Source organism: Panthera uncia, chromosome D2 (genome assembly GCF_023721935.1).
Source record: "Panthera uncia isolate 11264 chromosome D2, Puncia_PCG_1.0, whole genome shotgun sequence".
Lineage (NCBI taxonomy): Eukaryota > Metazoa > Chordata > Mammalia > Carnivora > Felidae > Panthera > Panthera uncia.
Genome location: NC_064818.1, coordinates 77,047,675 through 77,064,624, shown reverse-complemented (window position 1 = coordinate 77,064,624; position 16,950 = coordinate 77,047,675). Strand labels below are relative to the sequence as shown.

General features: G+C 47.5%; 1 protein-coding gene across 2 annotated transcripts in view; it reads left to right on the top strand.

The window, feature by feature from the left end:
- CPXM2 (carboxypeptidase X, M14 family member 2) overlaps window positions 1-16,950 on the top strand; it is a 139,938-nt gene that overhangs the window by 54,919 nt on the left and 68,069 nt on the right. For both annotated transcript variants that reach the window (XM_049646565.1, XM_049646566.1), the window contains one exon: window positions 934-1,073. In XM_049646565.1, coding sequence (XP_049502522.1) covers window positions 934-1,073 — 140 coding nt within the window. The remainder of the gene's footprint in view (window positions 1-933; window positions 1,074-16,950) is intronic.

Here is a 16,950-nt window from a genome sequence, read left to right as displayed (position 1 = left end):
TATTCCTTCCTTCCTTCCTTTCCTCTTTCTTTCTTTCTTTCTTTCTTTCTCCCTCCTTTCCTTCCTTTCCTCCCTATTCCTTCCTTTCCTTTCTTTTTCTTTCTTTCTTTCTTTCTTTCTTTCTTTCTTTCTTTCTTATCTTTCTCTCTCTCTCTCTCCCTCCCTCCCTCCCTCCCTCCTTTCCTTCCTTTCCTCCCTATTCCTTCCTTCCTTCCTTCCTTCCTTTCCTTTCCCTTTCTTTCTTTCTTTCTTTCTTTCTTTCTTGTCAGAGAATTCTCTCTTGAAATGGTAATAATATAGGGAAAATTCCAGAGCAGAAACGCCACCTACCTTGTAGATTCAGATCAAAAGAATCCTTGGTAGCCATAGGAGCTAAAACTCAACGCATCAAGTGACTTAAATGCCAATGCATACGCATTCACTAGATACACTTACCCTTCGACAGCCAACTCCGTGATCACCTCTGTCCTGGTCTCCACCAGACCAGGTTAGTCATTATCCTTAAATGCTGCTCTAGCAGTTTGCTCTGCTTCCTGAAATAACACATTCCCCACTGTGTTCTAATTCATCTGTTTTCATGTCTTTCTTCCTGCCTGGATGGTGAGGTTCTGGGAGGGGACGATTCACCTTTGTATTCCCAGCACCTGGCATGTGTAGGCTGGTTCGTAGGAGGCAGTCTGTGCCTGGCGGGTGCATGAGTAATAGGCGAGCTCATTAAATTTCCTCTTCCACACTGGGCAAGAAGAGGACATATCATATTGAAATATTTCCAACTTGTTAATAATAAGCAATCCCATTTTATGATTTAGAATAAAGAGTGTTCAGGGCATAGTATTTTTTTTTTTTCTCTCCCCCCCCCCCCCCCCCGCCAAATCTCATGAGAATATTCATTGATTCTGGGTCTTTCTGAAGAACATCTCTCTTTCTTTCCAGGCAGGTATTAACGAAAATGATTTTTATGATGGGGCGTGGTGCGCAGGAAGGAATGACCTCCATCAGTGGATTGAAGTGGATGCTAGACGTCTGACCAAATTCACTGGTGTCATCACTCAAGGAAGGAACTCACTTTGGCTGTAAGTGTGGATGGACCTGTGCTTTTGTAGACTCTATGCCTTGGGTCTAATATTCTAGGGTTTGGACAGAGACAGGAAGACGCAGAGAAGTATCTGACGATAAGCAATAGAAAGGAAGAAAATCGGAATGTGGACAGGATGCTGGGCTTGCTGTGGACACAGGCATCTCTGGAAATGACATTGTCAAGAACAGAGGGAGGGACCCACCCAGCAGGTTACGCTGAGTAGACAAAGGTATCGTTAAAACAGTGCAGCTTAGGCAGGCGGCTGCCATCTTGGATCTGTGATGGATTGCTAGTACCCTGACAGCCCGAGGTGGGAACTCTGAACAAGAAGTGAGTTCTCGGTAACAGGTGCAAGCCACTGTTTGGGAGTAGAAGGCGTGAACCCTTTAGAGTCTGAGAAGGACTGGAAGCCTAGGGAGGTTCCCAAATAGAGGAACTACTGGACGTGAAGGAGCAGCCGGGGTGAGGCCTGAGGACGAGATGGAGCCCATTTGAGCTTGGGCCCAAGGCTGGGTCAACAACGAGATGATCTGACGGGGATCCCAAGAGAGGTAGGCTCTCTGTCCTGTGGTACATGCATACGGTGGGATATTACTCATCCCTAAAAAGGGAGGGCATTCTTTTTGTTTTTTAAATTTTTTTTTAACATCTATTTATTTTTGGAAGACAGAGGGAGAGAGAGCACTAGTGGGGAAGGGATGGAGAGCAACAGGGAGACACAGAATCCGAAGCAGGCTCCAGGCTCTGAGCTGTCAGCACAGAGCCCGATGCGGGGCTCGAGCTCACCAACTGTGAGATCATGACCCGAGCCAAAGCCGGACGCTTAACTGACTGACTCACCCAGGCGCCCCAGAAAAGGGAGGACATTCTGACACCTGCTCTACCATGGCTGAATCTTGAGGACATGATGCCAAGTGGGATAAGCCAGTCACGAAGGGGCAAATGTGATTGCGGTTACGTGAGGTTCCTAAGTACTCAGCCTCGCAGACGAAAGTGGAATGGTGGAGGCCAGGGTCTGGGGGAGGGGAAACGGGGTGTTATTGTCTAAATGGGTACTGAGTTTCAGTCTGGGGTGCTGAAAAGTTCCGGAGGTGGATGGAGGTGGCCGTTGCACAGTGATGTGAACGTGCTTGATGCCCCTGAATTGTACACTTAAAAAACGGTGGAAATGATCCATTTTGTTATGTATTTTTACTACGGTAATGAAAAAACGTATGTGCAAAAGCAACGTGCACGAAAAATACGAAACAACGTCCGTGCCTCAACCCAGGGCTGGTTGTAGAGACCAAAGCGGGGCTGCATCTCTGGGGTTGTCCTGTGTCTCCAGCCGTGTAGACAGCAGGCACACGGAGACTGGGGGCTGGGCAGGGCAAAGCAGGGTCCACGGGATCTTGAGTGCTTTCCGAATTTAAGCAAGAGTTTTCAAGTGCCTCTAACATCCGCCTACAACTGAGAAGCCGAGGGCACGAATGCCTCGCACGGTGACATTAGGAAACTGGTCTCATCAGCTAAGACCCCTCCCACCCTACCCGCTTCATCTTCCCTGTCTGTACCACACTCTCGGATTTCATTTCAGTGTTTGCTAGTTACCTCTTGGCGGTCACGTACAATGTGTCTGTAATTTGTTGATTAGATTAATTTTTAATCCCCGGAAAGGTCAACAGTAATAAATAAACCAGGATAAGAGAGGGGAGCCTGGCATCTGTGCTCATATTTAACTGCCTGTCATTGTCACTGTAAAGGGGACTTTCTTACATGGTGACAATGATCAGGCAATGACTCATCATCTGTTTTCCCTCTGAGCTTTTTTTTTTATTGTAAAGACGATATTATTACATCTAGCAACGTTTTAAAACATTACCCACGATTCCACCACCCTTAGACATAGTTTTTTTTTTTTTACGCATGTGTAATCCTACTGCATATGCAATTATGTTATTTTAACTTAAAAACATATCCAAGCATTTTTCCCCACTGTTACTCTGACATCACAATGATCATTTTCATAGCCTATAATTTACCCAGCCCTGTCTCTGTCACCTTCTTAGTGTTCTGGTATCCCATACCATTTTGCAAGAAAGAATTTTCATACTTTTTTCTTCCTTCCAATTATTTCCTTCAAATACATTTCCAGAGCTGTGTTAATCTGTGCATTTTGACAGCGTTCGGTCGTGTGTTTGGGCTGTTTTGTGTAGCGCATTTCGTTTTTTTCCGCTTTGCTTTTTAGCAGTGCTTGTGTGTAATGATGATTTTTGCTCTGTGGGGCGCATTGGGCTGTAATCAGCTTATTACCATGACAATTGTTTTCACTGCTCAGATTCTGAAAGGCGAGAATTTGGGGGAAGGGAATGTTGAATGGCTCAACTTGGAGCAGAAACTTGGAGAGAAAGACTGATCTGAGATTATGCATAGGGATCAACGAAGGGATTTTACCTTAATGCTTGGATATTAACCTGTCTAACCGCTGTCGTTAGAAATCCTGTAGTTGATTTATTATTGGATTGGAAGGACAGAGCAGGATAAGAATAACACTCACATTCCATCGCATCAAGGACACAAGAGCATTTGGGGTGAACAAGAAACGGCCGTAGAACAAGATCTTTCTTTGACTTAGCCTAGGACAGGAACACCTTAGAGGGCTAAGACAAGGGATAGAATTGCTTTTAAGAGTCTTTTTCTTTTGAAATGTCTAAATGTATTTCAAGTCAAATTGTTCTTCAAGGACAATGGAAAGAAATGCGATGGGTTTCACTTTGTCTTACCACCCAGAACAGGATGGTCTGCACCAAAGACTGAAGAAGAAGTGGGACAAAGATAGGTTCTGGTGTCTGAAGCTTGCCGCCTCCCCCCAGGAGGATGAATGAAACTCATTCATTTTGTTAATGAATAATGCTGGAAGCACTGGGATGTGTCCCAGTATGACCAGAAAACACGTCGGCAATAGGAACCATCAAATATGAACAGTGAAGAAGACAGCAGGTGTCCCCCTTTCCCTCTTCCCGCACACTGTTCCCAACACAGGCATCTCTGGTGTCATTTTTAATATTTCTCTTTACGGGCTTCTGTGTTTCTCCCTGCTAGTCTGGAAGCACCTGGATGATAGAGGTAATACCTGGTCATTTTGCCCAGTCCCAGGCTTCTATTAGATGCTCGAGTAATGATTTTTTAATGAACGAATATTGTTAGGAAGTAACAAATGGACAAAGGTTCGTTCACAGGGCACAGTAATGAGTTCATTCATCTGCGAGTGTCAGTGACTGAGAGCAAGCTTGGAAATGGGACTAGGGAGAGGGAAGGGGATACGGGAGATTGAGGAGTGGCGATTTCTAGAGAGGATGGCACCCCCAAAAAGGTGGCTTTGGAGTCTCGTCACAGCTCTTGACTCTTGTTGGTTATGAATTTTCTCTTCTCCGAGCTTCAGTCTGCTGCCTGAAAGAAGGGAGCTGTTCTCCCACTGATAAAGATGCACGGAAGTCAGATAAATTGTTACACTGTTTTAAAATTACCCTGCACATCAGGGCGCCTGGGCAGCTCAGTCTGGTGAGCGTCCGACTTCAGCTCAGGTCATGATCTCACTGTCTGTGAGTTCGGGCCCCGAGTCGGGCTCTGTGCTGACAGCTCAGAGCCTGGAGCCTGTTTCGGATTCTGTCTCCCTCTCTCTCCGCCCCTCCCCTGCTCACGCTCTGTCTCTCTGTCTCTGAAAAATGAATAAACCTTACAAAAAAAAATTACCCTGCACATACTAAGAGCTCGGTAAACTTTACTTTCTTCCCTCCGCTCCTCTTTGGGTTTTATTTAGGACAGTGGCTTTCAAGCTTTATTTTTAGCTACAGAAGCATTTAGAAAATAGAGAGAGGTGAGGCTGCTCTGTGTGAATCTGGGGGGGGTGGAGGGGAACGGTGCCTGCCTGGCCCTCCCCTCGCCCCTTGTCAGAGCAGCCCTGGAGGATGCCTTCATCCAAGTATCTCTGGCAGCAAGAATCCCGGACAGCCCGAGGGTGCTTCTGTGCAGGTTACAACTGGGCCAGCTTCTTGAAAGGCTCGTGGCCACTTCCTCAATCTGGCCGGGTGGAGGGGAGATGTGGAATTCAAACCAAGACAAACAAAGGCAGTGTTGGAGTTAGAACTTGAGCTTTCTAGTTGAGCCTGCAGACCATCCCCTAATCTCAGAGCATCCATCACATTTTGGTTGGGAGTGTTTTAGAAACGGAAGGCAAGGAGTTGCGGGCTCCTTGAGGTCGGGGCCAGATGGATCCTGCTGTTTAGAAATGGCTTCTGTCTGGTTGTTGAAATAAATATAGGAGCACTTTGGAGTTACAGTACGTGTATACTTAGGAATACTATTCATACTTTCCATCCGCAGGACTTTCTTGATTGGTATTTTTAAGTGAACATCCATAATCTTACATGTTTCTGACATTCTCTTTGTGTGTTCATGGATTCATCTGTTTTGAGCATTCTGTGCTAAGCACTAGGGATATGAGGTGAGCAGAAAGTGGCCTGCCTGCAGGGAGCTTTCAGTCTGGTGGAAAAATCCTGTATGTGAACGGATCCACTGGCATCCACAACATGCCTGTTGACGAGGGGTGGGGGATGGGAGAGCCGTTATCAGATGCATGACACGGATGTGAAGGATGATCTGGCTGGTCGCAAGGCTTTAGGTCGTGGCCTGCAACCAGTTCATAATCGGGTGGACGAAAAGCTGTGATTCTCGGTTTCATAATTTTTCAAATTATTTGGGCTATTTGAAAGTAATAAAATATAACTATGTTTATGATATTGAATCATTTGTATGTTTCACCAGTAGAAATTATCCTTCTCCACCACCCTGCAATTTAGTGAAACGTCTCCATACTAATGAAAGCTAATCTTTGGGGTGCCTGGGTGGCTCCGTCGGTGAAGCGTCCGACTTCGGCTCAGGTCATGATCTCATGGTTCATGAGTTCGAGCCCCACGTCGGGCTCTGCGCTGACAGCTCGGAGCCTGGAGCCTGCTTCAAATTCTGTGTCTCCCTCTCTCTCTCTCTGCCTCTCCCCTGCTCACGCTCTCTCTCTTTCTCTCTGTCTCAAAAATAAGTAAACATTAAAAAAATTTTTTTTAAAAAAGCTAATCTTTAATTTCCCTAATCTCAGAAAGTATATTAGACCTATGGGTGCTACAATCACAACCAGTGTGATGGTTGGAAAGTTAATTATTCTGCCGGAGGTGGATAGATGCTGTACCGACATGGGCGAAATACAGGCAGTTTAAAAATAGCCGAAGGTTTTAAGTTTTACTTGCTTAACCAACAAAACGATTCTCATTCTCTGGAGAGTCTGTGAATGTGTCCTCAAAGTGAGGTAGCAGTCTGACTGATGAGTTTGTAAGGTGACGGCCGGGAGGGTTTGACTGGTCAGCTGAATTTTTAAACAGCAGTCAGGCTAATTAGAGCCAGATGAACGGAGCCAGGCTGGGAGCCAGGCTTGTGACCAAGGACACAAAGACAGTGGAGACACAGCCCCAGCCTAAGGGCCTGGCTTTCTGTTTGTCCGTGGAAAGCTGTAGCAAAGGTTCTGAATGTGGGCCTCCGCTGATGGTTCCGGACAGTTCTGATGGTGAAGGAGAGGAGCAGCTGAAGGAGGTGCCCAACCCAGAGGGAAGGCAAGGCCAGGGAAAGGCCCGTTCCGCCTTTCTGCCCTGGGAAGAGCTGTGTTCGCAGGAGGGGCCGGTGGCCGGTGGGGCAGATCGGCGGGGTCCTCTGCAGACAGTGAGTGTGGCGGCTCTAGGGGTTGGCCGCTTAAGGCAAGAGGACAGGGAGGGCCCTCAGAGGGCTCAGCGGGTGTCTGGACCTCATAGGCTTGGACCCGTCCCACCTGGCATGGCTGGCACTTTCTCCACTAGGGGGCGATAGAGTCAATGGCCGAGCCGCTGGAGGAGGTGCAGGGACCAGGGCATTTCGGGAGCTGGCAGGGCACAGAGCGCATTTGGAAGGAAGGGTGTGAGGGTCAGCTCCAGGGCTGGCGGGGGAAGAGGCAGAGGGCTGATTCCCTGGAAGTTCAGAGCAAGTTCAAGGAGCCACTAGGGGAAATGAGGCTTCAGAAGTGGACGCGAGCTTGGCCGGGAAGACAGTGGTCATCTGAAAAGTCCACAGGGGCAGTGGAGGTGATCAGCTGGGGCCCAGGGGTGGGGTGGGGAGTGTGAGCGAACCGGGGGTCGGAGAGGAGTGGGCGTCTGGAAGTCTCGAGGCTGCAGGCTGGCCCCCACTGCCGTCCCTGTTGGGAGAATGTCTGGGACGCGCTGGACCCGAGCTCAGGAGAGGTGAGGAGATGGCTGTAGAGAAGGTGGGGTCTGGCGAGAAGCAAAAGTGAGCGCGAGAAGGGGCAGAGCTAAGGAGAGACGCCGCTGGAGGGTGTGCATCCGGCGACGGGGGGTGGAGAGGGAACCGCTCCAACACCCGCCTGGCCCGGGATCTGCCAGCGGCTGGACCCCTGGCTCCCAGCGGGAAGTGTCCACCCAGCCCCTCCCTTAATCTTCAGTTCATCTTGTTTTCTGCTCCCAGAGGACCGACCTCGGCCTTCATGCTTCTCTTGTCCCCCGGGGTTGGGGTCCGAGCCACCAGGGTGCAGAGCGATGCAGCACAGGGGGCTGGGGCCAGGGGCGCGGAGGGGCACCCGGCGGCCCCTGGCACAGAGCTTGAGGGGAGGCTGGCCAGCACGCCATCAATCACCTCCCGGCTTCTTGGGGGAGAGAGAGTGTGTGTTTTCAGAATGCACGGTACCGGGCCTCCTTCCTCACTTCCTGGCAACATGAAATGTCTGGCACCGGGGGGGGGGGGGGGGGGCGCTGGGAAGGCACAAGTTTCCGAACACCTTTCTAACTTCTTTGGAAACTGACAGTCTTTGAATTGCTGAGTTTGGCACGAGATGGAGGGGTTTTAATGAAAACCTCGACAAGTTCAGATAGAGGGCCTGGCATGCAATCATTTCTTCATTTCATGTTCTGTTTCCACCACGCAGGGAGGGTTGTTTGAAATCAAACGAAACTCTCACTTAACGGTTGCATGGTCGTACTAGGTTTTCTGGGTGCCGATGACTAAGAAACAAGCTCTTGGAAGGTAACAGCTTTGAAATGGAAACAGCTCCTTCCTGGGGCTGGGACTTCCACCCTGCTTTACTCAGGGGTCCTCGGTCCCCCTGAGCTGTGACCCCCCCCCCCAAGGAAACCCTCCAGAAGGCTGCTGGGTACATCTCATCTTTTTTCTCATCTGTTTCCTGGTAGAGGGGGCCCCACCCCTGCTTAGCTCACATAATGCTTCTACCCCTGGACCCACACAGCCTTTGTGGATTGGCTCGCACTGTCTGTCTGACTGCACTCCTAGCAGGAGCCTCCTCTGTTCCACAGATAAAGCAAGCATGCTCCTGCCTCAGGGCCTTTGCACGTACCATTCTCTCTGTCTGAAAGTTCAACCCTCCTGCATCAGAGGCTTTTTTTTTCCTCCTGATCATTCTTTTGAAACGCACTCTCAGTAGCTCTGTGCCCCCACTTGGCTTTATTTGATTACCTATTTATTTGTTGTTACTTGCACTGATGTCACTCCCGGGCAGCAGGCAGGACCTGGCTGTTGTTTGCCACTGAGCCCCCAAGTGCTAGGTTGTACCAGCCAACAGAGGGAAGGTCTCAGCGACCGCCCCTCCTGCTGCATCATTTGAAACTGCTCAGATCATGTCCTGATTCTCTCCCATCCAGAGGCTGGACGGCTGGCCACCCCCAGCCCAGAGTAGGTGGGTGGGTGGTCCAGGTGGGCTCCTGGCGATTCCAAGCCTCCTGGTCTTGTAAGGAGAGGTGACAACTCCCTCTCAGCTTGTCGTGCATGTTCAGTGAGACGCAGATGGTCTCAGAATGGACCGGCACATTCGGGACACAGCGGAGGCACAGAGGGCCGTGGCTGCTGTTATTTATGAAGTCAAATCTCACTGCCCCTTCCTGGGAGCCCCCTTCCCTAGCCATTCATAGCTAGGACCTCCCGTGTCCCCGGAGGGCACCCAGGAAAGACGTTAGAACTGGATCAGTCACGTTGCAGCTAAGCAGAGCCTGGCATTTTGTGAAAATACTCCTCTGACACGTCTGTATTTTGTACAAATGGATTTGGCCGGCAGGAAATTTCTTGAAATAAAATGACATCGCTTCCCTGTGCCGGGGCTGCAGAGCACTTGGCATCATCATACTGGGTGCCTCTCAGCACCTGCCAGGAAGGTCCCTTTCTTGTCCCCATTGTGTGGATGAGAACACTGAGGCTTGGAGAGCACACACAGCTTGATATCTCTCTCTGCCTCGTCGTGAACATACCTGTGCTTTCTGCCCTCCCCCTCCTTCTCCCTGCTATTACTCACGATTTTCTCCTGCACCCTGAGGCCTCAAGCCCCGTGAATGGGCTCCTGTGTGCTTCTGAGCACTTGTGGACGCCGGGGGGCCAGAGGGCGTTGCTGGCCACACCCAGGGCCCACTTACCTGTCAGACACGGTGCCAGGGGCCTTGTGACCTTTAGGGGCCCGTGAACGTGTTTAACCTCTTGTACAACCTGGAAAAAAAAGAAAGGAACGTTGAGGTCAAAGAAAACATTCAAATATATCATGTTACTGTGTTCACCTCTGTACCAAGGCAGTCAAAAAAAAAAACATGGCTTGAAAATTGTTTTTATGGAGGAAGCAAGTGGCCTGTGGTCAGCAGGAGAGTAGCCGGCACAGATGTTTACGTCTGAGTCCCAAGAATCTGAGAAGGTGCGAGGTTCCATGGCATGCGGGCCTCAGGGTCGCACGTGGACTTGAGGTTGCTGATCGGCTGACCCGCAAATAGAGACGTGACCCTGGGTTGCCTGGGCGGGCCCGGTGCAGACGCGGCGGTCCTGGACAGCGGAAGGGGGAGGCACAAGGCGCAGCAGGTGTGGCTGGCTCTGAGGGTGGAGGAAGGGGCCCCGAGCAGGGAATGGGGGTGGCCTCTAGAAGTTGGAAAAGCAAGGGAACAGATTCCTCCCTGGAGCCTCCAGGAGATACCTGGCCCTTGCCCGACACCCTGATCTCAGAAATTCTGCCCTCCCGAACCGTAAGATAATAAATGCGTAGCTGAAACCGCTAAGTCTACAGTACTTTTACAGCTGGTGTGGGAAACCAGTAGCACCCGTGGAGGCAAAAGTGTCTCGGGCCCCCGCAAGCCCTCATGTGGCCTGGCCACCCCACGACTTTGCCCTCTGACGTGAGGTCAGTGCCAGGCGGAGCCGGGCAGGAAGCTCCGGGCTCGACACATGTTCTCGCGGAGCGGGGTTGGAAGCCAACTCTCTTCTCTAATTTTTTTTTTTTTTTATTTTTTTAACGTTTATTTATTTCTGAGAGAGACAGAGACAGAAACAGAGAGACAGAGAGAGACAGAACATGAGCAGGGGAGGGGCAGAGAGAGAGGGAGACACGGAATCCGAAGCAGGCTCCAGGCTCTGAGCTGTCGGCACAGAGCCCGACGCGGGGCTCGAGCTCGTGAACAGTGAGATCACGACCTGAGCCGAAGTCGGACGCTTAACCGACTGAGCCACCCAGGTGCCCCATCTTCTCTCTAATTTTGAGGATTCCTGTGAGCTATTTCTTTGGTTCCTTTTTTCCCTGGTCTCTTGAGTGACTCTGTCAGATTTAAAGGACTTTAAATATTTTCTTTTTACTTTTAGTTTTCTGCTGTGGAGTTTCTTAGCTAGGAACTGCCTCGTCCTCTACCCAACTCGATTGGGCTTGGCCTCCAGAGTGGTATTTTCCCTCTCTCATCCTGGTAGACATTTTTTGCTGGAGGTAATGGAAAACTAGATACTATTTCTAAGTTTATAACACTCTCTCCTGTGGTCTGCGTTTGCAAAAGGCCATGGTAACTGGTCCCAACTGAAAAAATCTAATAAATCAGTGGGCTGATTTTTCAGCGTCCAGCGTTTGTCTGTGCTGAGCATATAACACCATTTAAATGTTTTTAATGTTTTATTTCTGAAAGAGAGAGAGAGACAGAGACAGAGCATGAGTCGGGGAGGGACAGAGAGCGAAGGAGACACAGAATCTGAAGCAGTCTCCAGGCTCTGAGCTGTCAGCGTGGAGCCCAATACAGGGCTCGAACTCATGAACCATGAGATCATGACCTGAGTCAGAGTTGGTTACTTAACCGACTGAGCCACCCAGGCGCCCCTGGTAGCACACCATTTAACTGCATCGCTGTGGTTCCGGAAGGAGGGAGAGAACAAGAAAGCCGTGTCTGTGTTCTTGAGTGCTGGGAGTAGACAGATGCCTATTGTAGACAAAAGGCAACGCTTCCCCCCCGCCCCCCCACCTTTTATTTTCAAGATGCTACAAAAGACAAGTTTAGACCTCGGGGGAGCGGTGGTCTTGCCCAGAGTTATAGGTTGGCCGCAGCTTGGATTTGAGCCTGCGAAGCTCTGTCAAGGAGGTGATGGACAGGAAGAGGAAGCTGCCAGCACCCCCGCCCCCCCTGGCTCCAGCAGAAAATTGGCCTAAAAACTGAGAGATTGTTGGGCCCTTCCTTCTCTGACTGAAAAGGGATTTCACAGGGCTCTCTCTACTTGTCTGAGAAAGTGGACGACACTCAGTGCTCCTTACAGCTGGGGTTGTGGGTTATTAATGGTCCCTTCCCGACTGACTTCACTCATTTGCCATATCCAGTGCTGTTTGCTGGGGCGGGTGGTGCTTGTTGGTGAGGATGTGGGGACATTCTCTCTCTTGTGAGGTGGAAAGAGAGAAGAATCTGACCGGCAAGGCCGATTGTCGTGAAGGCCCACTGTGGTAGACCCCCCGGGGGTGCCTCGGATCTTACCCTGTGGCCACCCAAAACTAGTTATTTGACTGTGATTTGAGCCACTCCTGTTGTCCCCAGTCACTCCCTTCCTTGTCACTTGGCCCCCTCTGTTGTACAAAAACTTTGAATTTGTACGTGGTTAATATAATCAGTGTCTTAAGGTTTATGTCCTCCTTGTAAAGGCATCGCCCTTCTGAGAACGTGCGTGATTGGCCCCATGTTTTCTTTGAGCACGTTTATGGTTTCGATTTCTACATTGAAATCTTGGAGTCATTGTATTTTGGACTGTGTTTCGGCACAGGTGTAACCGATCAGACTCATTCTCCAGTGGCCACTAGAAATAATGTCCCTGCATTATGTCTTTTCCATACTTTCCCCAGCTGCTACGGCCTGGACGTTGGTGTGCCTCTCGAAGTGTATATGCTAAATCCTAACACGTGATGTGATAGTATCTGTGGGTGGAGCCCTTTAAGTCATGAGGGTGGAGCCTCCATGCTTGGGATTAGTGCCCTTATCAAAGAGGCCCCACCAAGCTCCCCAGCCCCTTCTTCCGTGGGAGGGTGTAAGGAGAATGTGTGACCAACTGGCACCCGGGGATGGTCTCAGACTTTCCAGCTTCCAGAACTGGGAGTAATAAATCTCTGTTATTTATAAGCCACCCAGTCCGTGGTGTTTGGTTCTAACAGCCCGCGGGGACTAAGATACCAGCTGAAGGGCCTCCAGCTTGACATTCCAAATTCCTGTCTGTCTGTCGTGGGGTTTGTAAATTCTAGCTATGCCTTTGTCAGATCAATGGTTTGCGAATATTTTCTCCCAGTCCGCAGCTTATTTTTTCATCCTTTCACCCTGGCTTCATGTGAAGCTCTCAGAGAGCAAGGTTTTAATTTCAGCCAAGTATACGCTATTGATTTGTTTTTTTTTTTCCTTTACGGATTGTGTTTTTGAGGTCAGGTCGAAGAACTCTTTGCTAAGCTCTAGACCCCAAAGACTTACTCAGGTATTATCTTCTGAAGTTTCATAGTGTTACGTTTTACCTTTAAATCTGCGACCCGTTTTGAGTTAATTCTTATACAAAGTGTTAGGTTTCGTGGGGATTAATGATCTATCCCATTAAACCTCATTCTGTGTAATTGCACATAGACACATAATTGCTTCTGCGCCAAATGTTGAAAAGACTGTCCCCTCCACCATGAAATTGCTCTTGCGCCTTTGTTCAAAGTAGGTTGGCCATATTTGTGTGGGTTTATTTCTGGGTTCTCTGTTCTGTTCCACAGATCCGTGTGTCTGTTCCTCGTCCATCGTATTGTAGCCGTACAATGTCTTAAAACAGGGTAGATGGATTCCTCTTGCTTTATTCTTTTTCAGAATCGTCTTAGCGATTCTAGTTTGTTTGCCTTTCCATAATCATTTTAGAATAATACTGTTTATACCATAAAAAAATCTAAATAGGATTCAACAGGAATTGTAGTGAATCTTGTCTATTAACTCGGAGGGCAGCTTCGCTCTACCAAAGCCTCTCGTCCGTCCGCAGACAGGGAATGTTTTCTCATTTAATTAGGCTTCTTTGATTCCCTCCGTCAGTGTTTTATGGTTTTTTGTTTTTTTTTTTTACGCTTGCAAGTTCAGTACGTGTTTTATCAGATTTATACCTGAGAATTTCATCTCTTTTAGGCAGACGCGAATGGTGTGGTTTACAAGTATTTTATTTAGGATTTTTGCGTCAATATTCCTATGTGGCATTAGGTTAAAGTTTCCTCTGTGTGAGCAGTCTTTGTTGATTTTCGGTATCGAATCTTCCAAGTGAGGGAAGATTTTCTTGCTTTCCCAGCTTTGAGTACATCCAGGCACGAGCATTCAGAGGGGCTTGTGGGGAGCGCTTTTATGACTGCCTTTCTTTCTGCACCAGTGTTCCGGCTGTTTAGATTTTCTGTCTCTTTGCTCGGTTTTGATAAATTCTGTTGTCCTAGAAATCTTGTGTTTAGAAATATATTCATATTTGATTCAGCACAGTTGTTTAAGGATGCGTTTCTTCTGGTCAGTGATTATTTTCTCATTATTTTGAAATATTTGTGCATTTCCTTTTTTTTTTCTTCACTAGAGTATTTCATGAATTGTCTATCTTTTTTTTAATGTTTATTTATTTTTGAGAGAGAGAGAGCGAGCATGAGTGGGGGAGGGGCAGAGAGCAAGACATAGAATCCTAAGCAGGCTCTGGTTCAAACTCATGAACCACAAGATCATAACCTGAGCCGAAGTTGGATGCTTAACCGACTGAGCCACCCAGGTGCCCCCGTGCATTGTCTATCTTACCATTTTCTCCTCCTTTTTAAGGAAGGCATTAGATATTTTAATGAAGAAAAAAAAGGAAATGGACAAATACTTCAAAATAATGAGAAAGATCACTGATCAGAAGAAATGAACCTTTAAACAATTATGCAAGGGAAACAAAAGTAAACATGAACTATTGGGACTTCATCGAGATAAAAAGCTTCTGCCAGTGAAAGAAACAGTCAACAAAACTAAAAGGCAGCCTACGGAATGAGAGATGCTTGCAAATGATATCTAATAAAGGGTTAGTATCCAAAATCTAAGAACTTACCAAACTCAGCATCCAAAACAACAAATAACCCAGTTAAGAAATGAACAGAAGACATGAACAGACACTTCTCCAAAGAAGACATCCAGATGGCCAACCGACACATGAAAAAATGCTCAACATCACTCATCATCAGGGAAATACAAATCAAAGCCACACCGAGATACCACCCCACACCTGTCGGAATGGCTAAAGTTAGCAACACAAGAAACAACAGGTGTTGGCGAGGATGCGGGGGAAGGAGGAACCCTTTTGCACTGCTGCTGGGAATGCAAACTGGTGCAGCCACCCTGGAAAACAGTATGGAGGTTCCTCAAAATAAAAAAAAAAAAAAACAACAACTAAAAATAGAACTATCTCACAATCCAGCAATTGTACTATTCGGTATTTAACCACAAGATACAAAAATACAGATTCGAAGGGATACATGCACCCTGATGTTTATAGCAGCATTATCAACAATAGCCAAGCTATCCATCAATCGATGAATAGAAAAAGAAGATGTGATATAATATACAGTGGAATATTAGTGAGCCATCAAAAGAATGAAATCTTGCCATTTGCAATAACGTGGATGGAGCTAGAATGTATTATGCTAAGCAAAATAAGCCAATCAGAGAAAGACAAGTACCATAGGATTTCACTCATACGTGGAATTTAAGAGACCAAACAGATGAACATATGGGAAGGGGGGTGGGGAGAAGAGAGGGAAACAGATGACAAGAGACTCCTGATGATAGAGAACAAACTGAGGGTTGATGGAGGGAGGTGGGTGGGAGATGGGCTAGATGGGTGATGGGCATTATGGAGGGCACTTGTATGTAAGTGATGAATCACTGAATTATACTAAAACCAATATTGCACTGTGTGTTAACTAAAATTTAAATTAAAAAAAAAGAACAAGCATTCCTTGGAATTACTGATCAGTTCTGCTATTTTTCTGTTTTTGAATTCAATAGTTTGTTTAGATTCCTTCCTTTTGCTTTATTCAGATTTTATTATTCAATTAACCCTCTGGGTTGGACTCTTCATTCATTCATTTCTTTTTCTCCCTCTTATTTAGTGATGTCTGCTTGTAGGACTAGAAACTTCTGCCCAGTACTGCTTAACTCTGTCCGGGCAGTTGCTGACACATGAAGTTTTATTACCGTTGTTTTCTAGATGTTCTTTACTTTTGATTTTTATTTTCTCTCTGATCGAAGATTATTTGGGAGACTGATTTACATTTCCTGGGGCAAGAGGGCTTGGAATTTTTTTTTTTAATTAAAAAAATTTTTTAATGTTTATTTTTGAGAGAGACAGACAGAGACAGAGTGCAAGTGGGGGAGGGGCAGAGAGAGAGGGAGACACAGAATCTGAAGAAGGCTCTAGGCTCTGAGCTGTCAGCACAGAGCCCAATGCGGGGCTGGAACTTCGAGACTGCGAGATCATGACCTGGGTTAGGTCGGACGCTTAAAATTGACTGAGCCACCCTGGTGCCCCTGGATTTTTAATTAAAAAAAATCATTTTATCTATTTTAGAGCGAGTGAGCAGGGGAGAGGGGCAGAGGGAGAGAGGGAGAATCTCAAGTAGGCTCTACTCTCAGCACAGAGCCTCATGCAAGGCTCAATCCCATGACCCTAGGATCATGATTTGAGCCAGAATCAAGAGTTGGACGCTCAACTGGCTGAGCCACCCAGGCACCCCAGGATTTTAATTTTATACATTTCTCATTGTATCAGAGAATATTGTCTCTACTTTCTAATTTGTTGATGTTTTAGAAGTTTCTTTTGAGGCCTAAAATAAGGACAGTTTTTTTTGTTTTGTTTTGTTTTGCGAAAGCTCCATAAGTGATGGAATAGAAAGACTATTTTTGTTTTAGGGCAACAGAACACACGTATAGCCATTAAACTCAAGTATTTTTTTTTTTTTTATGTTTATTTTTGAGAGAGAGGGAGAGACAGAGTGCGAGCAGGGGAGGGGCAGAGAGAGAGAGAGGGAGGCACAGAATCTGAAGCAGCCTCCAGGCTCTGAGCTGTCAGCACAGAGCCCGATGCGGGGCTCGAACCCACGAACCGTGAGATCATGACCTGAGCCGAAGTTGGACGCTTAACCAGCTGAGCCACCCAGGCGCCCCACACACGTATAGCCATTAGATTTACCTTCTTAATTAGTGGTGTTTCGTCTCTTTTATGCTGACAGTCCATCATGGCCGAGAGAGACTGTCTCCCTCCCTCCTTGTGTCTCCTGTAATTTGTTTCATTAATGTTGGTGCTATGCTTTAGCACATAGATATCCACAACTGCTTAATGCCTTATTGTGAGCTGTATCCTTTGGAATCGTGCAGGGCCCTTCTTTGTCCGGCTTAATGCTCTCTTTTCCCTGAATTCAGCGGGCGGATTTTACAATCGTAATCTTGGCCTTCTCTTTATTTGCATTTGCCGATATCCGTGTGGCCAGATTTCTGTTTCAACGTTTCTGAGTC